Here is a 25,055-nt window from a genome sequence, read left to right as displayed (position 1 = left end):
GATTTTATGAATGCTACATATCAAAAACAGACTAAACATATATTATATTCAAAGTATTATTCCAAGTACACCTTACTAAATTCATAAAAGCAGAATGCATCTAAAGTGATCACAAAAAAAAAAAAAGGATAAAACAGTGTTCAAGAAGAAAAAAATAGGCAAGGGACTTGAACAGCCACATTTTATAGAACATGTCTAAGTGTTCAATCATCATATCCTCAACATGAGAAACAAAAGCAATGCAGATACACAAATTAAAATACTACTGATATTGGCTAGCTGGAGAGACAGCTCAGCAGTTAGAGTCTTGCTGCTTTTCCAGAGGACCTAGATCCAGTTCTCAGCATTCACATGGTTACTCACAACCATCTGTAACTCCAGTTCCCTTGGCTCCAACATCTTCTTCTGATATCTGCAGGTAATAGGCATGTATGTGGTATACGCACATAAACTCAAGCAAAACACTCATACACATACAATTTTGAAAGTCTTTTAAAAGGATAGCATTAACACACATTACCGGGGGTGGGGGGTGGAGGTTAATCTCACAACACACCTACTCTAGACAAAGAACTACAGACAACTAAAAAATGTTGACAACAGGAAACAGTCTTTCCTGGAAAAAAAAAAAACCATAGAAATTGGTTACCTAATACCATGAAATCATACACATACAAGTAACATGTAGACTGAAAGGGCTGCATTTATATATTTAGGAATATATATAATATATATTCACACACATCAGTAACAAAAGTTAAAGAGAAAGATACCATGAATTTAAAAGAACAAGGGACTACAAAGGAAATGCTGGAGGAAGGAAAAGGAAGAGGGAAAATAATACTGTATTTAAATTATTCATTTAAAAGGAAGAGGGAAAATAATACTGTATTTAAATTATTCATTTAGGAAAATTAGCTCATGAATGTATTTGACATTCTCCTACCAATGACACAATACAGAAATTAGTGTTCATGTATAGCAATACTGGTTCAAAGAGTTAAAACCCCACAGTGCAAAAAAAAAAAACCAGTCACAAAGAAATTAAAATGTACAGTAAATATATGTTCACATTAATGATCCCAATTATACACAGGCAGACGATGCTTACTAGAGCATTTTCATTTTATTTACAAATTGTTCAATTAGACTGCAGGAATCAATCCCATTATCTGCAAAGTATTTCTTTTTGAGAGTACCTTCACAAGTGCAAAATCATATCCCTGTGATTAAAGTATCTAGCAACTGGAGCAGTTTGTGTAGTCTGATATTTGGAGAAAACAGTCAAAAGCTTGCTTGTATGATTCAGCACCTTCCATCACTTTTTCAATGAATATGTCATACATATAGACTCACTTATTATATTCCATTCACTGTGATTCTCAAAACATTTGGTAGTTGTATATAAGAACTACATTTAGTCAAAAAATTTGGAGTCTAAGAGCTTAAGCTGTGGTGGCTAAGAGATGGTGGTCCTGTACCCAACGCCAATGGTAGATTAAACCAATGTAAGATGGAAGGGAGGCAGGCAGCCAAGGTCTATCCAAATTCCACCCTCATCCCTCACATCACTGCTACCACACCTGCTATCATTTGCACTATTTCCCGGACCTTGTGGATGCAGCTGTGTGTGAAAAATGTGTGGGTATACACCAGGCTTTGGCTCTAAAAGAAAATATAGGAACTATCATAAATCTAAACCTCTGTTTAAAGGCTGGGGAAATGTGGGCTCACATAGAAAATGTGTACTGGGGGCTGGAGAGAGGGCTCAGAGGTTAAGAGCATTGCCTGTTCTTCCAAAGGTCCTGAGTTCAATTCCCGGCAACCACACGGTGGCTCACAACCATCTGTAATGGGGTCTGGTGTCCTCTTCTGGCCTTCAGGCATATACACAGACAGAATATTGTATACATAATAAATAAATAAATATTAAAAAAAAAGAAAGAAAAGGTGTACTGGCTATTAGTTTTTCCTCGATTTAGCAGGGACACGTTCTATCTCTAATCTACTAACACTAGAAACTAACTCCAAGTCAGTAAAAACCTCACACTTCTGTGTATTCAGGCACCTTAATATCTGGCTGGTTTGAATCTTGTCAAGATGACATCTGATAAAGCAGACAATATGCACCAGAGCATAATCTTGGGTCTGACTCCTCTGAAGGGAGTTTTTCTATGTGTTGAGGTTTTGAGACTTGTTCCTAGGCCTCAGCCATACTCCTTGTCCAAAAGCTCTGGTTCCAGGATCACCATATCCACATAATCATTCAATGATCCAGAACTGCCAGGTCAATGAGAAAGGTGGCATGTAAAGAGAAGACACTGGGCTACCACAGTAGTGACGAATACACACGCTTGGCTGCCCACTCAAGGCCCAGATGACTGCTGAACTGAAAACTCATTTTCGATACACCACTTGGGAGTTACTGGAGCCCTTATTTGTCTTATTTTCTCACTCCAGTGAGTCAGGGTGGATTACTAAAATTCTTGGAGGCTGTTAAGGTAAATAGTAATACTATAGCATATCTCATGTTAACTTTATAAATTAGTACCTCATACCCTAATTCAACCTGAGCACAAAATTTTCTAAGCACAGAAGTTTTTTGCACTACCTACTCTCTCTATTGGAGTATCAGTAAGTAACATGGGGAAAGGTAAGAAAGACTGGATTTAGAGAATATAGCAGAAAAAGGGATCACCCAAAATTCCTGAAGATCCAACTTACTATAGGAACTCACATTATGCTGCCGCTGCCTCATCTTGGCTGGGGGTTCATCTAATGATGACCCTATATTGTTATAAATTCCTTCCAGGGGAGACATAATCAGTGTCTACCTCTTCGAAGAGCCTAAGGTCCTAATGGTAAACAAAGGCATGATTCAAACAAAGTTCCAAATAAACCAATGAGTTTATTTGGCTTCCTTACAGAGAAGGCATGGGTGGTGAGGGTTACTTCCAAGAGTGTGGGTTCTCCATCCCTAATGGGCCACATCTGGAAAACTTACCCAGCAAGAACTGTGTTTCTTCCAAACAGCATAGATGAAGGATATGGTGCCTTCCCTGGCATGCATACACATATGCATTTATACAGATACAAATACATATCCATACTGTCTAAATCTTTTCTCCAGGCAGTCTATAGAATTGCCAGTTCATAGGGAGCAGCTGGCTACTGAGGGGAGGAGAGGAGGCTATAAACCATCAACAAGCCCAGCTGGGATTAGCTTTTGCAAGGTGGCACAGCTGAATTTCCCAAGATGGCAGTTGCTTTGCTCTGAGGACAGTCACCTAGGACACCATTATTTAGATTCTTTTCTGCCAGGGTTGAAAAACGTTACTGAAGATTATTCTCCCTTCAGTCACAAAGAGAACTGTCCTTTGACCTCAAACTGTGTGTATCTGGCCCAACTAAAATGGCCCAACTAAATTACTTTGTGTATCTGCAAAGTATGGTACAAAACCCCATATACCTTGGTCTCTCGTGTGCTCCTAATCTGATATAACTGTTACCACGCAAAACCATCATTTCTCTGAGGATTGGGAAATAAGTACTGTTAATTTCATGACTCCTATGCCAGTGACTGTCCGATTAAAATGAATTTGAGAAGATCCACCATTTTTTCTCTTGCCAGATGAAAATAAGAAAACATAGAGCATCAGTGACTTTAACAGTCTCACAAAAGACAGTGCCTATCAGGTACAATGTCACAGTCACATCCAGCATACCTCAGCACTTCTGAACTACATCACATTTCTATACATGCTATTATATACCACTCCAGGCCCACCAGAGTTGGACAGACTATATTTCTAGTTTGAATAGAAATGTCTTAATGACCATGGAACATAAACAAGTATCATACAGGACAAAATTGTTTTCTGTACATAGTAACTCACCTATATAACTTTTGTGATGCAGAATGTGATTTGACTATCAAAGTTTTCCTATGTTCTTTAGCAAGGTCCCTTACATGTTTGTTTTCCAAGGTTAGTACATATACAATATTCTACACTATAAAATGTTGGATTTTTAACATCCTCAGGATTCTTCATAGCATGTATACTCATATCAACTGAGATTTGAATTATCATTCAAAACTTTTAAACTTGAAATCCCTAGGCTTCTTCACATGTATGATGCTGACAGAGAGATAACTACGTAGAGCTTTCCTACATTCTTTCTAGACAGTGCCACACACCAACCAATATGGATTTTCAGATGTTGAGAAAGGTCTCCCCTGTGGCAGTTTTCACTTGTTCTTTGCTGTCATCATTCTACATTCTCTGATGTCAACTCATCTTGGCTGACTGCGAGTTTCTTGCCTTCTCTAAACTATCAGTGTGTCTCATCTGAGTTCACTCATACCGAATGAGGCATGAGTTACAAAGGTAAGCTTTCCTGCATTATGCACATCGATAGGACTTCTCAACTGTAAGAAATCCACGGTATGGAGTGAGGACTGATTTACAGTGGAGAGTTTTTCTTCATTCTGTATACTCACAGGGTTTCTTAACTGTATGACATTTCTGATGTTGGCTGACATGTGAGCTGCAGGAAAATGCTTTTCTCTCTTTGTGTTAGTGTCATGTGCATGAGTTCCCAGATGGCGGGCAAGTCCTGACTTGCAGAAAAAAGCTTTTCTACAGTCTTTACATTCATAGGGCTTCTCACCTGTATGGATTCTATGATGTAGAGTTAAATGTGACTTGCGACAGAAACATTTGCCACATTCTTTACATTCATAGGGCTTCTCACCAGTATGAGTTCTATGATGGGCAGTGAGCTCGGACTTGGAGGAAAAAGCTTTCCTGCACTCTTCACATTCATAAGGCTTCTCACCTGTATGGATTCTATGATGGCGAGTTAGCTGTGACTTATAGAAGAAAGCTTTGCCACAGTCTTTACATTCATAGGGTTTCTCGCCTGTGTGAGTTCTCTGATGTTCAGTCAGGGTTGACTTATAATAGAAAGATTTCTGACATTCTTTACACTCATAAGGCTTTTCCCCTGTATGGATCTTTTGATGTACACGGAGGGTTGACTTGCAGTAAAAAGCTTTACCACACTCTTCACACTGATAGGGCTTCTCACCTGTATGAGTTCTATGATGTGAAGTGAGCTCTGACTTGGAGGAGAAACCTTTCCTACACTCTTCACATTCATAAGGCTTCTCACCTGTATGGGTTCTATGATGGCGAGTTAAGTTTGACTTGTAGAAGAAAGCTTTGCCACAGTCTTTACACACGTAAGGCTTCTCACCTGTATGAATTCGCTGATGTTCAGTGAGGGTTGACTTATAATAGAAAGCCTTCCAACACTCCTTGCATTCATAAGGTTTCTCACCTCTATGAGTTTTCTGATGTACAGTAAGGGTTGACTTACGATAGAAAGCTTTACCACATTCTTCACATTCATGAGGTTTCTCACCGGTATGAATTCTATGATGTACAGTAAGTTCTGATTTGGAGGGAAAAGCTTTCCTGCATTCTGTACACTGGTAGATCTTCAATCTTGTACGAGTTCTCTGATGTCCAGTGAGCGCTGACTTATAACAGAAAGCTTTCTGACATTCCTTCCACTCGCAGGGTTTCACACTTGAGTAATATTCACGCTGCTTGTTGTGCTGCGATGGCAGGTTAATCGATTTCATACATGGTTTACATTCATAGGGCTTTATACCTCGATGGAGTTCCAATTGAACCTTCATTTCTGCCTTGAGACAAAAGAATATGTCAAGGTTTTATATCAGTAGGGCTATTTTCTAGCATGTACTTAATATTCTGCAAGGATAATAAATTCTTTTAAGTTTTATAAAAAGTGCATTTCCAATATTTTCCCCAGTGTAGAGCTTGTCATAAAAAGATTTATTTTTTCTATTATCATGCATACATGTGTAGGGCATATGCATTGAGGAGTAGGTACCCACGGAGGCCAGAGGTATCATATTCCCCTGGAGCTACAGTTCTAGGCAGTTAGGAGCAGCATGACATGTGTTCTGGGAACCTAGCTCGGGTCCTGTGTGAGAGCAGCTCATGTTCTTAACTGCTCAGCTATCTCTCAGTCCTACACTTTACCATGTTCTGTTCTGAGTCCTCTTAAATGCAATACTTTTCTTTCATGAGGTATGTTTTGCAGAGAAAGTGTTATGCAAACAAAAGATTTCCAATGCATGAAATAAGAGGTTTCTTAAATATTAAACATTTATCATAACAGTCTTTGTATAGATGTATATCACTGGTCAAATATACCGAACATCATAATATGACCTTTCAAACTTGTTAGGGAGACTAAGGTACTCCGGGTGCCAGAGGGGCTTATCAGTTATATTTTCAGCTTCTGCACGTCAGCGTGAGATTAGCCTCACTGCGGACACTCTACCACTGGTTAGGTTCCTAGGAAAAAATTCTAGTCCTATGGCCAGTTTCAAAATGTGAAAGTTCTGCTTACATCCATGTTTTACCTACTTCAATCATCTCTCTGTTTGAAAGATTCCTGCTGATGCTTCCCACTGGCCACACATGACTCCCCTGATTTTCCAGGCAACTCTTTTCTGAAGCATACACTTCAAGAACACCTGAAACAATATATTAAAAAGTCACTATTGATTAATCAAATATAGTTTACTCTGCTCAAATAAAATTGTGCAGTAGATACTTCTAAGTATAAGGGAAGATTATATGAACAGATAAGGTGGTGCTAAGTCATGTTCCTTTGCTGCTTTTACTCTTGTGACACGTGGAAAGAGGTCATCCACCTCCTTCTCTGCTGTTTCTGGCACACTCATTTTTAACTGCTGGGGTTACCCTGGGCTCCTTTTCTCCATTACCTCAATTGCAGACACACCACCTGATATCACATCTCTCCCATGTGAGGGGGGAAGATTTTCTTTCACTATCTACCCACTTGACATAGGTTTCATAGTCTGTTATGAGCAAGAACGTAGGTTCTTAAAAGGATTATTATGTATGTGATAGAAATTTGTTTAATTTGCCCTGAAAATCTGCAGCAGCATTTCATTGGTCAATGTATAAAACTACCATTCTCTCACACTAGAGGACAGATTCTTCAAAAACTCCTTGTAATCCATCTTCTGTTCTACAAATCTCTTTTGTTTCTTAGACATAAATACATTTTTGAAAATAAACCATTTTATTAAAAATAAACACTAAGAAATAATTATGCTGCAAATCCAGATTAGTTTGTGCCTGCACATATAGGAGAATATCAATTCCATATTTTTAGGTGATTTATACTGTATATAAACTGTACAGGATTATGGGCATAATTTATCCAAACATGTGGCTAGGGAAGTCATAGTCCTTAAGGGAGAACCTCTTTTGTCCTCTAATGGCCATATTATCAAACTGCAATCTAAACATGTATGTTTCTACCTATACATCTGTGCTACTCCAAAACTCGATCAGAGAAGTTTCTTATTGCACTGGGTGGTGGTTAACAAACACATACATTACTGTTTAAACTAAAAAATTGAAATAACAGTCTAGATGTCCATCATATGATGAATGGATAATGAAAATGTAGTATGTATACACAAAGGAAGTTTTTATTCACTCATAAAAGAAATTATGAGCTTTGTAGGTAAATAAATGGAGCTGAAAATAAATCATTCTGAGGGAGGTGGCCCTGATCCAGAAAGATGACTCATGCTCTCTCTCATATGTGGATCCTAGCTTTGAATCTTTAGATATGTGTGCTTAAATTGGAGGAGCTGTAGAAGTTAGGAGAACTAAGAATGGCCATGGGAGAGGGGAGTAAGGAATGGAGGATATAACACATGTGTTATAAAGGAGTAAAAGGAAATAAAGCTTCAGGTAGGGTTCAGTGGGTTGGTGGTGAAAGGACGGGGACAGGAACAGGTATATAGTGAAAGATAACACTAAAGACCTTTTAAAGTCATATGGAAACCTACTTTAGATGCTTCCGAAAAAGACAAAATGGGGGAAAATGCCTCAGATGTCACAGGCTATTAAACGAAATGTTCAATGCATGGGGATTATCTATTTTCAAGGTGTTGTCAGTGTGGTTCCAAAGACTTCTCTTGCCCCAACATTACAAGATATTGTTACTGCTCTGAGTTACCCTTCAGAACTTGATGTTAAGATCCAATTTCTGAAGATACTACATACTTTAACTATAGGACATGGAAAAATCAAGCTGATATTTATCTGGAAGCTTCATCCCTACTTCCTATCTTTCATAGTCCTGGGAAGTGCTATCATCTCTAACCACCGGAGTCTTGGCTCTCGCTGCCGCTGGAGAGGTGAGTGTCTGGGTTCCTGGCTGGGGCTAGACCTTAGCTCACAAAGGCACATGCGTGCCCCACCCCCACCCAGGGAAGTCTCAGGGACCTGGGAGCAGTCTCTCCAAACCTGCAGCCATACTCCATTGCATCTCTGACAACTGGAGACTTGGCCCTGGCTGCCTCTGGAGAGATGAGTATCTGGGTTCCCAGTTGGACTGTCCTGTTCTCCTGACCCCAGTCAACAGAGGAACATCCTGTGCCCCACCCCAAACAGCAAACCCCAGAGACCACAAGCAGTCTCCACATATCTGCAACCATCCCTCACTGCACCTATTACCACCTGAGTCTTGGTCCTGACTGTACCTGGAGAGGAGCCCCCAGAGCAGCATCAGCAGATAGCAAAGGCACAGCTCCACCTGCACCAGGAGGAAGAGTGACCATCTAAAGCCAGAGGTCCCACCTGCACCAACTGGAGGAGGAGAGATACCCTGAAGCACAGGTCCCACATGCACCCCTTGGAAGAAGAGATGAGTAAGCCCCAATGCAAGAATACATTCAACAACCTAACAGGAATGCAGCAACACCTGGTGGTCCTACAAAAGAAGACCTGAACATCCAAACCCAGAAAAAGCAGAAGAAAACGTACTTAAATATAATTTTCTGAGGATGATAGAGATCCTTGAAGAGGAAATAAAAATTCTCTTAAAGAAATGAAGGAAAAGACAAGGAAGAAAATTGGAAGAAATCAATAAATTTCTTGTAGGCAAGAAAACCAAGAAAAAATAAACAGATGAAGCAACCATTTTATTTAAACAGAAAAGGGGAGGTGATGTGGGATTCGCCTCTGTATGCTGTGAATACCATTGGTTAATAAAGAAATTGTCTTGGGCCTGGCAGGGTAGAATAGAGGTAGGTGGGGAAAACTGAACTGAATGCTGGGAGAAAGAAGGCAGAGTTAGAGAGAAGCCATGTAGCCGCTGGCAGGAACAGATGAGCCAGAACCTTGCAGGTAAGCCACAGCCATGTGGTGATATACAGATTAAAAGAAATTGGTTAACCAAAGATATAAGAGCTAGTTAGCAATAGGGTTAAGTGATTGGCCAAGTGGTGATTTAAATAATATAGTTTCTGAGTGGTTATTTCGAGTCTTGGAGCCAGGATCAAACAAGCAGCCTCCCCTAAAAGTTACCCTGATACCCAAACCACACAAAGATTCATCTAAGACAGAGAATTATAGACCAATCTCCCTCATGAACATTGATGCAAAAATAATAAAATACTGGCAAACAAAACCGAAGAACATATCAAACAAATCATCCATCATGATCAAGTCTGCTTCATCCCAGACATGCAGGGATGGTTCAATGTACAAAAATCTACCAATGTAATCTATAATATAAAAAAAAAAAGAAAGAAAGAAATCCCATAAGATCCTATCATTAGATAATGAAAAAATGTCTGACAATATCCAACACCTCTTCATGATAAAGATCTTGGAGAGATCAGGAATACAAAGAATGTGCCTAAACATAATAAAAGCAATATACAACAAGCAGACAGCCAACATTAGATTAAATGGAGAAAAACTCAAAGTGGTTTCACTAAATCAGGAACAAAAAAAGGATGTCTACTCAATCTAGTACTTGAAGTTCTAACTAGAGCAAAAAGACAGCAAAAGGAGATCAAGGGGATATAAACCGGAAAGGAAGAAGCCACACTTTCATTATTCGCAGATGATATGATACTATATATAATTGACCCCCAAAATTCTACCAGGGAATTCCTGCAACTGATAAACACCTTCAATAATGAGGCAGGATACAAGATCAGATAAAAAACAAACAAACAAAAATCAGTGGCTCTCCCTTATATAGATGAAAAATAGGCTGAGAAAGAAATCAGAGAAACATCACCCTTTATAATACCCACAAATAACAAAATATCTTGGGTTAACAATAACCAAATAATTGAAAGACCTAATCAACAAGAACTTTAAATCTTTGAAGAAAGAAATTGAAGAAGATACCAGAAAACGAAAAGATCTCACATGTTCTTGGATGGATAGGTAGGATCAACATAATACAAATGGCAATCTCACCAAAAACAATCTACAGATTCAATGCAATCCCCATTAAATCACAACACAATTCTTCTCAGACCTTGAAAGAACAATACTCAAGTTCCTCTGGGAAAAATAACTAAATAAATAAAAACAAAAAGCTTGGGATAGTAAAAGCAATTGGGCACAAGAAAAGAACTTCCATAGAGCTATAGTAATGAAAATAGCTTGGTAATGGCATAAAAACAGGTTAGTTGGGCGGTGGAGGCACATGCCTTTATTCCCAGCACTCAGGAGGCAGAGGCAGGGGATCTTTGCGAATTCAAGGCAAGTATGGTCTACAAGAGTTAGTTCCAGGACAGGTTGCAGAGAAAACGTGTCTCAAAAAACAAAATCAAAACAAAAATAAATAAACAGACAGGTGGACCAATGGAATAGAATAGAAGATCCAGATATTAATACACACACATATGAACACACCTGATTTCTGACAAAGAAGCTAAAATTATACAACAAAAAAGAAAGCATCTTCATTCAACAAATGGTGTGGGTATAACTGGATGTTAACATGTAGAAGAATGCAAAGAGATCCATATCTATCCCTATGAACAAAACTCAAGTCCAGATGGATAAAAGACCTTAACATAAAGCCAACCACACTGAACCTCATAGAAAGTGGGAAGTAGTACTGAACACATGGCCACAGGAGGCCACTTCCTAAATATAACACCAGTGGCACAGACATTGAGAGCAACAATTAATAAATGAGACCTCCTGAAACTGAGATGCTTCTGTAAGGCAAGGGACACAATCAATAAGACAAAAGGGCAGCCTAATGAATGGGAAAAGATCTTCACCAACCCCACATTTGACAGAGGACTGATCCCCAAAATATATAAAGAACTCAAGAACCTAGACATTAAAATGACGAATAATCCAACTAAAAATTGGGTTCAGATCTAAACAGAGAATTCTCTACAGAAGAATTTCAAATGGCCAAAAGACAGTTAAGTAACAGCTCAACATCCTTAGCAACCAAGGAAATGCAAATCAAAGCAACTCTGAGATACCATCTTACACCAGTCAGAATGGTTATGATCAAAACCACCAATGATACTATGCTGGAGAGACTGCAGAGAAAGAAGAACACTCCACTGCTGCTGGGAGTGCAAACTTGTACAGTCATGGTGGAAATCAATATGGTGGTTTCTCAGAAAACTGGGTATCAATCTATCTTAAAACCCAACAATACTACTCTTGACATATACCCAAAGGATGAAGATCCATTCCGCAAGGACATCTGTTCAACTATGCTCATAGCAGTATTATTCGTAATAGCCAGAACCTAGAAACAATCTAGATGCCCCTCACCCAAAGAATGGATAAGAAAATGTGGTACATTTACAGAAACTCCACGGTAAAAAACAATGACATCTTGCAATTTGCATGCAAATGGATGGCACTAGAAAAAACAATCCTGAGTGAGGTAACCCAGACTCATAAAGACACACATGGTATGTACTCACTTATAAGTAGATTAGATGTGTTAGATGTAAAGCAAAGAATAATGAGCCTATAGTCCATGACCCCAGAGAAGTAGGGGAACAAGGAGAACCCTGAGACAAACATACATGAATCTCATGGGGAAGGGGAAATAGACAAGATCTTCTGTGAAAGTTGGGAGCATGTGGGTGGGGGTAATGGAGGGCAGAAAAGGGAGGGGAACATGAGAGAACGGGAGATTTGAAATGGGGGAAGAACAGAGAGGGAGAGAAAGGAAAGATATATCTTGATTATGGAGCCATTATGGGGCTAGGATGAAACCTGGCACCAGGGAAATTCCCAGGACAAGGATGACCCCAGCTAAGACCCTAAGTATTAGCAGAGAAGGTACCTGAACTGGACTTGCCCTGTAGTCAGATTGATGACTTCCTTGATGGTCATCATAGAACCTTCATCCAGCAACTGCTGGAAGCAGATACAAAGATCTACAGTGAAGCACTGGCCTGAACTTCCGGAGAACAGTTGAAGAAAGGCAGGAGCAATAACATGAGCAGGAGGGTCAAGACCATGATGGCATCCCTATAGAAGCAGTTCACCTGAGCTAGTGGGAACTCACTGACTCCAGAAAGACAGGAAGGGAACCTGAATAGGATCAAACTAGGCCCCTGAATGTGGGTAACAGATGTCTGGTTAAGACAGTCTTTGTGGCCACTGGCAGTAGGACCAGGCTAGTGCTTGAACTGGCTTTTTAGAGTCCATTCCTTTTGGTCGGATACCTTGCTCAGACTAAATATAGAGGGGAGGGCCTTGGTCCTACTTCAAAGTGATGTGTCAGACTTTGTTGACTCCCCACAGGAAGCCTTGCCCTCTCTGAGGAGTGGTAGAGAGGGAAGGTGGGAAGAGTTGGAGGAGCAGAGAAAGTGGGAGTGGGATAGGTATGTAAAATGAAAAAAGATCATTTTATAAAATAAATTTATTTATTTAAAAAATTTAAACAAATACAACACTATCAGTAACTATAAGAAAAAATTTAAACAGGCAGAACAACTTGTGACAATAAAATTTAAAGAGTAAGACAATAATCTGAGCAAGATAAATGAAAAAAAAAAAGCTAAAACAACTATGCAGAAAGGAAGAAAGGAATATAGAAAAGGTTAAAAAACCAGAGAACAAACCAGATATTCAAATATAGGAAAAGGGTAGATAAAACTATAAAAAGGAATAAGGAACAGTAAAAATATAAACATCAAAGACTTAAAAAGGATAAAGTCAAAATGTGCTAGCTAGTTTCATGTCAACTTGACAAAATCTAGAGTATTCTGAAAGGAAGGAACCTCAATTGAGAAAATGCCTCCATAATATCTGGCTATAGGGCATTTTCTTAAAAAATGATTAATGGGGGAGAACCCAGCCCATTGTGGGATAGTGTCACCCCTGGGCTGATGGTCCTGGGTTCTATAAGTAGACTGAGCAAGCCATGAGGAGCAAGTCAGTTAGCAATATGGCCTCAGCATCAGCTCCTGCCTCCAGGTTCCAACCCTACCTGAGCTCTTGTGCTGACTTCCTTCAGTGATGGACTACAATGTGGAAGTGTAAGCCAAACAAACCCTTTGCTTCCCAACCTGCTTTTGGTCATGGCAGTTCATCACACTAAAAGTAACCCTAATTGGGACAAAAGAATAAAAATAAAAATACTAAAAATGTCTGAGAAATAGAAAGAAAGAAAGAAAAAAAAAGGAAATGTACTGGAGAAGAATTTTATCCATGTCTACTATTACTGGAATCCATCAGCAGGCTGCTGGGGTTGCTGAGTAATGGCTGAGGAATAACATTAATTTTTCTGTTCTCACTTACCTGTGAGCACTATACACTAGTTAAGGACTGAGTCCACAAAGGTTATATTGTTGGTGACAAGCCTGAATCCAATGATGAAAACTATGTACCTCAATACAGGAGTCACTGCTGTGCTCAAGCTTTTCAGAGTATCTGCCAGACACCATACACTCCATACAGATGAATATAGATACGTCAGTATTCTATATTCATTGATGGAAAGCAAACCTCTACACATGAAGTATCTGCAGAATTAGCCTACACAGCAAAGAGTAAGGCGATTCTGGGCTGGTCAGGCCCTCTGAAGCTCAATAAACAGCATATTCTGGTAAGAAGATAGCTATGAAAGGCTAATGACCTGGGCTCAAAAATTTTAGTACAAAATTTTTTAGTACAAATCCCAAGGTACAGTAAACATGGAAAAGTACAGTGGAGAAGGAAAAAATGGTCTCGAGGCCAACCAACTGGCTGATTGGGCCCACTATTATTCTCTGCCAGTTTCTATGAGGAAAGGGCATATTCCTCACTAGAAATGTAAGACTCCATTCCTAACATTTTATGCTCCTTTCTTGAGGAACCTACGTTTTACCACGTGAGTTTCCATGACTACATCTTGTGTTCACCTACTACACAGAAACTGTCAGTATGTCCCCAGCCTCCTGAGATTTTGTTTGGTCTTAGTTAAGGCCCCTGGTATGGCATCCTATATGCAGATGAATGCAATTTGTTTTCCAACTTATGCCAACGTCTACAAGACACTGTCAGAGAACTTATTTCTCTATATTAACACTTGCCAGTATCAGGCTTCTCCCACGACAAAACATGCCGGTCGGTGGCAGCAGGGCACTCTGCTCATTATCATGGTCACTACCTAGTTGTAGGACTAGGATCATTACCACTTGGGATTGGGATTAAAAGTGCAGTCTGTGCCACACTTTTCTCAAAAAGAGAGAAAATAGCTTTTCTGTTCTACTGAATACTGTCCTGTCACTCTTTTTTGATCCCAAGTCCTCTTTCTCTCATGCTCTCTTTGGAAAACATTCTCTCCTTTCTGACTCTGACATTGGGCATTTGTGTATCAGCATGGAAAAACATTTCATCTGCCATCCTACCCTTAAACTTCCGATGTGTTCTTTCCTAATTTAAAACTATATTCTGCAGTTGATTTTCCTTAGGCCACCACATCTCCAAATTTCTTTCTCCATGCTAATCTCTCTGTCCTCAATTTACATCCATATATATATATTTATGTATATACACACACACACACACATAAAGTTTTTTCTTTCTTTTTGTTTTTTAAGACAAGATTTATCTGTGTAGCCCTGGCTGACCTGGAACTTGCTCTATAGACAAGGCTGGCCTTGAACTCAGAGATCTGCCTGCTTGCTTATGCCTCCCGAGTTCTGGTAGTTCAAATAATTTTTAAGAGTAATCATAACACTAAACTAAACTAAATGAACAATTCTTCAATAATGCCTTACTTTATACTTTTCCTAAAATAAAACTTCATGTACTTCCCCCCCCTCCTCAGGTTAATATTCTTCGTGTCTCTTACCTCACTGTGGTACATTATTATAGCATTGCTTCATTTTTCTCTCACTAAACTTAAGCCCTTAAAGAGATGCATTTAAATGTTAATAAAATTTTTGATCAAGACTAAGCACTGAAATACATAAATCTTCAATATTAAACAAGGTAAGAATGACAAGTGAGAATTCAGATGAAGTATGTAGACAGAGTATCTAACTGACAAATGTACAGACAATGCTGGTGTGATCATACATGTGGGTAGTGGGAAATGGAGGGAAAAGGATGAAGACTTTTAGCCCAGCATTAACTACACAACAAGTTGGAGGGCAGTTTGAGCTGTGAGACCCCATCTCAAAGCAACAACAAAAATGTCTGCGAAAATCTATAAAGATTGATATTTTTTTAGCAAATTTAGGAAAATAGACTTTAATAATAAAAATAGGGAGACGGACTGACAAAGAATTCCCCATTTGAAATCTGCATAAAATAAACGCCCGACAGAAAAAACTAGCTGTTACTTAGACTAGTTGTGGAATGCTGGTAAAGACAGCTCAACATCCTGTAAGCAGTCAGTTGTCCTTGCTGAATTCCCTTCCTCGGTTCACATTCACTGACCTGGGAGATTCCAGACTGAGGTCTCTCCTATGCTCCATGGTCCAAATCCACGCTCCAACCTGAAGATCAACTCAGGTTTAGTCAAGCAGTGCCCTGTAAATAGAAAGCAATATAAAAATTGTGCTCAAGCAGAAAGTTCATTTCACTGATGACCTATGACAGCCGTCCGAGGCATGCTAGGAATGGTAAATGAAGCTACACAGAGAAAAAAACGTAAAGGACTCAAAAGAAAATGAAAAGAAAACCTAGAAACTAGATGAAAAACTTCTGAGAGAACACACAGTCAAAAACTAAAACACCATATATACAATCAAAAACCAAAAACATTAATTGCTGACAAGTCCAATTTTACATTCCTATTCAAAACAGCTGCAGGCCAACTATCACTGAGCTATGTCCCCAGCTCTACTGTAAAACTTATTAGCCAACAAGCCTAATACCAGCCTGAAAATTCCCAAACACTGAGAAGTTAAAAGAGGCCACCCCCCCCTCCTCGCCAGATGGAAAAATCCCAGGATACAATAGCTGAAATAGGAGGACTGTTGTAACTTCAAAAACACTTTGAACTACAAAGTAAGTTCAAAGGCACCCAGGAGACACAGTGAAACACTGGTTCAGAAAACCAAGAAAACAAACTGCCCGTGCTCCATCCAGGAGTTAATCCACAATCCCATATTCACGCAAAGAATCCTAATCAAACTCAGGGGTCATAAAACACACACACACACACACACACACACAACAAAAGGAGGAAAGGTGAAGGGAGACTGTAGAGGAGTGTGCTCAGAGGAATAGGGAGGGCATAAGAAGATAACAGATGGTAAAACTGAAAAATACATTGCATCATGTATGAGATTATCAGAGCAAAAATAAACTAATATTATGAAATAAAAAAACACAATAAATAGGTCACCACATTTTATGTTAATAAATGGAAGAAGTAAGATAAAAGTATTAAAAGACGCAAAACCCATACTTCTTAAAGTGATTTACAGATTTAACAATATCTTCACAGTAAAATCAATGCACGTCTCCAGAAACAGAAAAGCACTTCCTAAACAATGTGCATCATGGAAAAGTGCAAGAGACCTGAAGGCACCAACATGGACCTACCTTCAAAACCCACTACAAAGACACAGCGGAGAACTGGCACAAAAAGAAACCTAGACACTACTGGAAGAGAACACACAGCCCCAAACAAAACCGTATCTATTCAGGGTTATAATGTGGATTTGAAGAATATTCCAAAGAATACAGCATTGATAAAGTTAGCAGGTACAGTCTAGCAGAAGGAAATGCGGACATGAGGAGATGCCCAGAAAGGGATGTTGACATGTCAGAACCCTTTCTTTGCTCTCCAGTGTCAGTGAAGTAAGCAGCATAGCTCAGTTATGTGCTCCTTCATGTGACTCTTACCTCACTACAGGGCCAAAGTGACATGGCCAAGTAAAACCATGGAAAACACTCAAGTACTGTGTTGGAGTGATGAAAAGCTGACTAATACATTCAGTCAGCTGATTTTCAACAAAGGTTCAAGGCCTGTCAACCAGGAGGGAAGTTCTCATCTGTAACTCTTGCAGAGAAGTATGGACTATTCATGCTGATAAAAGGCAAGAGACCCCTCTCTCTAAACTTCACATAGACATCAACTAAAACAGATCAGGTTCTGAGTGTGCTACTACACACCTGAAATCCCAGCATTCAGGAGATACAGCCAAGACAATCAGAAGGTCAAAATCAAGTGAGTTCAAAGCCAACCTGAAAAACTGCATTATAAATGCATAGTGAGGAAAAAGAAAACTCCAAAAGTAAATCAAAGGTTTAAATCTAAGACCAGACATAATGATGTCTCTAGCATATACAATAAACACCTCAGGACAGTGAGGCAGACAAAGAGTATTTTGATGTCTGCCAGATGCACAGCCATCAAAGCAAAGTCAGTAAAACGTATTACACCAAACTCAAAATTACCTGCACAGAAAAGGCCACAGTGGCTGAGCAATGTACCTCACCTTACCACAGCCAGAAAGCAAAGGAAGGGGGAGCAGGCTGACATCTTAACATCTTTTTTGGGCATCACCCTACAAACAGAAACACTTGTCCAGGAACAGAACCGGAGAGCACTTGTGAAGATGTAAATCGCTATTTCTGAGCCTGTGATAATCTCCACTATCTTAAAACTAAATAACTGGTGGTCCACAAAAGGACTTGGTATACAAATATAGCATTAAAATAAATAGAGCACTGCAATAATGATGGCGCCAATATTCCCTCAGAAGACTGCCTCGAACCCCTCAAGAGAGATTCCAACCCAGACCCCTTCTGTTCAACTGCATGTACCACAGAAGGCAAAACTGAGTAAGATGTGGAGTTGTCAGGATTACCACTGTCTGAGTCATTTTGGCTGCCTGACCAGAACAAACACACTTTCTGATTGACTATATCGGAATAGATGGAAGTTTTATTGAGTGATTGACTTCCTCCACAATTGAGGTAAACAGATGATTTCTTATGTCTACACAGGAAAGACACAAGTTCAATGAACCATGTCTGTCATAAAAAGCGAAATCCCACATGTCCTCATTATACTTGCAAGCTAAGGGAACTCAAAGAAGTAGAGAAATAGCAGTTATAAGAGCAGAGCAAAGACACAGCGGACATGGGAGTGGGGTAGACGGGGAACCGTTAGCATTTGTTCTTGGTAGCTGGGCAAAGGACACAGAACTTATGTTCCATAGTGTGGTAATAAATGTTTGACAATTAAATCTTTAAAAATAGCTATCAGGAAGAATGCAATATATGCACATATGCTAAAACGTCTATCAACTTAGTATTAAAAGTTAGCTGCCTGGGAGTCAGACTCACCCAAGGAGACCAGGCTGCTGTAGTTCTCCAGCATCACATCCCTGTAGAGGGTCCTCTGAGCAGCATCCAGCTCCTGCCACTCCTGCCATGTGAAGTCCACAGCCACGTCCTCAAATGACACCAAGCCCTGTAATGACATACCTCTCGTCAACCCAAGGCCTCAGAACTGGAAAAAAATCCTTTTCTCTAGGTGACTGTGTCTTGCCAGTGTCACATAGAAGCTGGGGCTTGACTTGTATTCTGTATCGTAGGACACATCAAGATCAACGCATCTTACCTCTGTGTTAAAGAGCTAACTGAAGAAATTATGATTAAAGAGCTCTCCACAGAACTATAATAGAAACAAAATTGTATCGGAGCATGGGTTTGTAAGGCTTTCACTAAAAGGAAGCGAATGGATTCTATAAGCTCAATCATATAAAAACAAAATCAAATCTGTAAGGCATGCAGAGCACAATGGAAAGGCAGATGTTGGGGCTGGCAGGGTAGCACTGTGCTAGAGTGCAGAAGATATAGGGGCATGAACTCAAGTCCCCCTTCCTATAGGAGAATAGATCTTATTCTTCAAAGCAAGATGATAACCCCATACATGAACCTAGGGTCATAAAATTATTTTTGCAACAGAGAGGATGTATAAATACTCCATGACCAAAATTTAACTCGGAAAGACGTTGTGAATCCAGGACAGCACTAGGCTACGTGGCATCAGGTAACAGCACTGTAGCCTTCATTGTGAACACACAGCATGTGCACTAGGCATTGTTCATGCCATCACACCACGCAATTTCAAGGAACACTGCCTGAGATGATATCTTATACTGCAAATTTTACTCTCCATACAGCTGTCTACTCTTATTGAAACGATTTAATCGTGGGAATTAGAGATTTTAAGTATTTTCCCAACTTCATTTCTTACTCTTTAAGCATGAAATTAGCATACATTTGACTTGTATTGTGTTCATTTATATGCAAAGTTCATTTCATCTTTTACAACCAACAAAATCATGAGGAATTATTTTTTAAAATGTATAAGACTTATTAAACACAAATATTTGGTTTGTATTCCTGTTTTATATGAACCTATATATCTGAGTTCATACAAAGTTTCTCAGGCAAAAAGCGATCATAAGTGGAAAACATTTATCTGTACCATTTCTCTCTCAAAAGCATAAATGAGTTGCCCTCTATCTACTGGGAAACTGAGACAATAATCACATCAATGAGTCCCAATTGTGAGACACACATGAGCAAGAACTCAATTTGCAACCCACTATACAAGAGGAAAATGATTCTATGCTCCTGAGGTCATCCAAAGGGTAGGTGGGAAGATAATAACTATACATGTAAAAATAAATACCCTCTAATAGCCTCGATGGGAGTTTAGACTCCTGAGCTCCTCCTCTACTCACACACATCTCCAGGTTCACCAGTTGTTCACAGGAGGAGGCTGACACTCACTGAATGCCTCAGCTTTAAATTGGGTCTGTTTGTGGGAATATATACTAAACTTCCAACCAAGTTCTGGGAACAAAGCGATCTGACATATGTAAATCTATTTAGGGCCCAGAAAAAAAAACTGCCTAAAATCCAGAAATATTACAGAGAAGAATGACAAGACAGATTCTAGTCTAGTCCCAGAAGTCTTCTGCTCTTTAAGAAGTTATCAGATAGCCTGAATGGTAACCAATTTGCCCCAGGGATTAGAGAGCAGACAGCATACTTCTTGCAACCTCAGGAAAGCTGTGAGAATGACCATGTCAATGCAATGACAGATTACAAGGGTCAGATTATAATGGACATGGCAAAAAGGGAACTCAGTGTTCTTCTGTTGATGTGTAAAATTAGTACAGTCGCTTTACAAAGTAGTATTCAAGCTTTGCAAAAAATGGAAACAGATCGTCCATATGATCCAACTACCACCAGGGCTGGCATGTACACAACAAACAGCTAAATGTTTAAGAACTGGTTTCACATCCACGTTCACTGCCAAGAATGCTAATAGTTAATTGTCTCTTAGATGAGGGTATGGCAGGACATTCCTCCAACATACAGAGCATCCACCTATTCCCAGAAGATCCACAGTACACATGAGATTGTCCCTTAGAAGAGAACCCAAGAGCTGGTATTCAGACCAGGAAATACAGATGTTGGGACAAAGGCGCACATCACTATAAAGTCTGCTAGGAGCTAGCTCAACACAATGTCATCAGATAACGTTTCTGTCCCTAGGGTACACATGGCTCAACTGAATTTTCTCAGCTTTCCTCTAATGTAATATGTTCATGAACAGAATTAAATTCTTCAAATATTCACTACTCCAGGACTCAGGGGAAAAACAAAGAAGACAACAAAGCAAATCTATTTTTTAATAAATCACATACTACAAGGAACAAATAGCCAGCTCATCATACTGTAGGAAATGAAGTTGAAGGGGCTGGAGAAATGATGGTTCAGCTCCCAGCACATACCTAGTAGCTCAGAACTGTCTACAACTCCAATTCCATGGAATATGATGTCCTCTTCTGGCCATTTCAGAGTACTGCATGCATATGGTACATACAAATTCATTCACAAAAGTAAAAAGTTGATAAATGACATGAGGAAGTGTCATTTTAGGAATTTGCTGCCAGAGACACGGAGGGTGTTGGAGACACTAGCCATGGTTCTGGATTTTAAAACTTGCTTCCCACACAACTGGAAGGCTCAGGGAAAACAGTTTACCCACAGGGAAGATGTGAGGCAAAAGAGCTGGTCATCCAAATTCTACATCCTTCCTTCCTGATACTGCAGGCAAGGCTGCTGTGGAAGCTGGGACTTACATGAACAGAAAGGTCAAGAAAGAGACAGAAGCAAAACAGGCTGGCTCCTGGCTTCCCTTCTTTTCCTTCCATTTGGGTCATACCAGGTCCGCAGACACTACCCTCTGACCTCCAGGAAATGGGTCCTTAAAGGTGCTCCTGCTGTCAATAGGATTTGGGGCACTGGCCCGTGGGAGTCTGAGGAATTCCCTTCAGAAACCTCCTCTCACAGGGACTCTCCTCCTCCTAGTTAGGTAAAACAGGAGAGGGGGCCCTCAATTTCTCTCTTAGACTCTGTCTTCTTCCTACAGGTCCTCTTCTCTCAGGACCACTAGTGTCTAAACCCTCCTCAGTGACCAGAGAACATCAGCACCACCTCTTCCAGCCATTTGAGACCCCACTGAACCTAGTGCACACACTGCCTCCTCCTGTCCTATGAGGGCCAAGCCACTGCCCCAGGGAATCAGGCAGTAAGTGTCAACCCCAGCCTCAGCTTTTTGTTCTTCATAGCGGGAAAGGCTTCATATAGCACCCTTCTCCTGGTCTCGGGGTCCCGGGATGGAAGACTTGTGTGTACTAAAGCAGCCCTTGGCCTTTTCACGGCAATACTATGTGTCTTGCTGTACAACAACAGATAAGGGGTAACATGATTCCATAGAACAGAATCTAAAGGCAGGGATGGCTTCTCTGAGGTCCCACAGGAAGGTGACTGGAAAGGGAACCTACCACACATGTCCAACAAGTGCTCTACCACTGCTGATTTGTGTCTTTTTCTTTAAGGCAGGGTTGCACTAAATTGCCTTGGCCCAACATGAACTCCACTTTGTACTCCTCAGACTTGCTATATATACACTGGCCTGCACCAGCATGCCTTCTGGATGTGAGAGAAGATGTGAACCCAGATCTAGTCCTCCCAGTCCTGTTTCACCTTACCAGAGCACAGAAGGAGACATCTATAGAGAAAAAGAAGAGGGAAGAAGTAAAGCCTCTATGCACAGACGGTCCTGGAATCCCAGGTTAAAAAATGCTACTGAGTAGATGGGCAGTGGTTCCAGTGCTCGGGAGGCAGAGGCAGGCGGATCTCAGTGAGTTCAAGGCCAGCCTGGTCTACAAAGAGAGTTCCAAGACAGAGAGGACTGTTACACAGAGAAACCCTCTCTCAACAAAAACAAAACAAAAATTTCTACTGAGTGGGGTCAAAGCCAGCCAAATTTCCTTCCAGAGCAGGACTCTACACAAGCTTTCAGAGACCTAGACACACCAAAGACACAAAGACAGAGAGATGAGGAGACAACAAGGAATAGCGAATTGGATATCACGGCTCATGCCTAAAAGATCCCAGGGAACAGAGGGCTACAGCAGGAGGATCACCATAAGCTTGAGCCCAGCATAAAACAGAGTGAGACCCTGTGTGAAAGATCAAATACAAACAACCAAAGAAAACAGGAGAGGAGGCAGCAAAGGATGCAGAGACAGATTTGCAGGCACACAGGGACACATACAGAGAGAACTGAGACCCACATGTGCAGTGCTCTTTAGGGAGTAGGCCCCATTCCCGGCACCGAGTCTCCTAATGCTCCTCCTTCATGTCCCACGAACCAGACCAGTGCCAAGGGAGATCAGGAAAGTCCAGTGCTATATGGCCAAATCCAAAGAAGGACACTTGGAGACTGCTTCTCTGAACGACCTCTCTAGTTCCACAGTCCAGGAGCCACATCTGTCCCAAGCACCTGGCTCCTTCCCTCCCTGCCCTATGGAGAGGCTGAGGGGGTCAACATGGCTGGCCTGAGTCTGGTACTGAGACCTGCAGGTCTTGCTGTGTAGCCCTCTCTCTTACGTGCTCCTCTGCCTCTAGCTCTCTTTTGCTCTGTGCACCTTAATCCCCCCCCAGAACCATTCTGTGTTACCCAAGCTATGCCTGTGTGCCAGGACCCCACCAGCAGAGAGGCATTCTGAATTTCTCCCCATCCCCAAGAACACGGGTGGGGGGCAAAGGTGGATTAAAGGAGGCGGGGCAGCTGGTACCTGGACTCCTGCCAAGTATAAGTCCCTATCTTGGGGTCCTCTCTTTACTTCCCAGCTAAGAAAGGAGGATGGGAAGTTCAAAGCCACCATGTGCTGCAGTTAAAACTACATCTCAAAATAAATAAATAATAAATAAAACTGTACAAATTAGGTAGAGGCTCACAAGGTCCCATTCTTCTTTCAGGATGTATGTATAAGGAGTTAATGGTTGGCTCGGGAGAGGGTTCTTTTTTCAGTACTGTAAGCAACCGTTTGAGGCCCATGCTCCTGTAACTAACTAACCCCCCTTCAATGTGCCTGTAAAAGTCAGGGGTCCTTTAAAAAAAAAAAAAAGACTTGACAACATCCAAGAATAACGGGAAGTACTAGGAAAGAGGAAGGTGGGATTAGTGGGAAACATTAGGGGGAGTGTGGAAGGGACCAAGAGAATAACTGGGGCTGGCGTGAAGGAAATACATTATACACAGGTATAAAATGTAATGGAAGCCATTACCGTGTACCATTAAAATATGATACTAAAAACGTTAAGTAAAAAAGGAGGAGGAACTAGTCTGGTTCTCGGCAGAGCACTATCGTGCGCGTTCACGCACTATTTTGCAGGAAGGAATTCTTAGGTCCCATCTAGTAGCATATAACGAGCCAGAGCCAGAAGAAGTCAGAGGGAGAGCGAAGGAAATGGTTCAGAATGGGATGTACCTACTCCAGGTCACCAGGGGCTCCAGGACCTGAAGGAAAGGTCTCATGGAGGAGACGTGTTGAGAAAGCCAGAGACACTAGGGAAAGATGAGCCATTAACAGCAGAGACTCCCACAGACAGAGCTTCAGAGACACTGCACAAGATTGCAACACAGGCAGCCAGGCACAAACGCCGAGGTGCAAGAAAAAGAGAGGGGCGGGGCGGCTGTAGGAAAGCCCGGGGATGCCGGTGGCCATGAGGGCCCCGAGGCCGAACAGCCAGCATCCCAGCCGGCATCCCCAGCTGACCGCAGTCCTACCAGATCTGGGGGCTGCAGGGAAGCTCGGCCCTGACCACGGGAACATCACTGCAGGTCCCCAGTGCAGGTCCCCAGTGCGCACACGCGACAGGACCCCGGGCTGCAGCAGCTGCCCTAGCCCGGCCACAGCGCAGGGGTCCCGGGCGCCTGGCGGCTCCCACCGGAGACTCGGGGCTGGGGACGCTGCCGCGGGTACACGCACCATTTCGGGACTCCGGGTGAGCGGCCCCCTCACGCTGGGTGTCCAGGCACCAGCGAGTCAAAGGCGATGGGACCTGGTGCACTTCGGAAGCCAAGGCAGAGAAGAAAAGCGGCCACAGATGCCAAGATGGCGGGATCAGCAACAACGGACGCACAGCTGAACGCCCCGCCCCCAAGACCCCGTCAGTGTGCCTGATTGGGTAGCCTTCGGTCCTGTGCCTCTGATTGGGTAATGCTTAAGGTCCCACCCTGAATGACAGTTCACCCTTCACTCCGCGGGTGGGTGAAGCCTTGCTTTTGCAGGTAAATTAAGGCAGGGCTGCCTGTGACAGGACCTCCTTCTTACTGGTCTGTATTAAACCTTG

The 25,055-nt window shown here is 41.3% G+C and overlaps 1 protein-coding gene across 2 annotated transcripts; it reads right to left on the bottom strand.

Moving 5' to 3' along the window:
• Positions 1-656: 656 nt before the first annotated feature.
• Positions 657-24,831, bottom strand: LOC130870747 (zinc finger protein OZF-like). 2 transcript variants are annotated; one of them, XM_057763515.1, is made up of 5 exons: positions 24,692-24,831; positions 18,672-18,798; positions 15,807-15,899; positions 6,465-6,574; positions 657-5,713 (listed from the first exon to the last, which is right to left on the bottom strand). In XM_057763515.1, the coding sequence occupies exons 1-5, from the start codon at positions 24,692-24,694 to the stop codon at positions 4,346-4,348; spliced, it is 1,701 nt and encodes a 566-aa protein (XP_057619498.1). In that variant the 5' UTR covers positions 24,695-24,831; the 3' UTR covers positions 657-4,345. The 2 variants fall into 2 exon arrangements, with proteins under 2 accessions (XP_057619498.1, XP_057619499.1); XM_057763516.1 differs by lacking the exons at positions 15,807-15,899; positions 18,672-18,798; positions 24,692-24,831 and having other exon boundaries at positions 658-5,709; positions 6,465-6,546.
• Between the last annotated feature and the right edge of the window lie 224 nt (positions 24,832-25,055).

This window comes from Chionomys nivalis, chromosome 3, assembly GCF_950005125.1.
Source record: "Chionomys nivalis chromosome 3, mChiNiv1.1, whole genome shotgun sequence".
Lineage (NCBI taxonomy): Eukaryota > Metazoa > Chordata > Mammalia > Rodentia > Cricetidae > Chionomys > Chionomys nivalis.
This window is presented reverse-complemented; position numbering and strand designations above follow the sequence as displayed.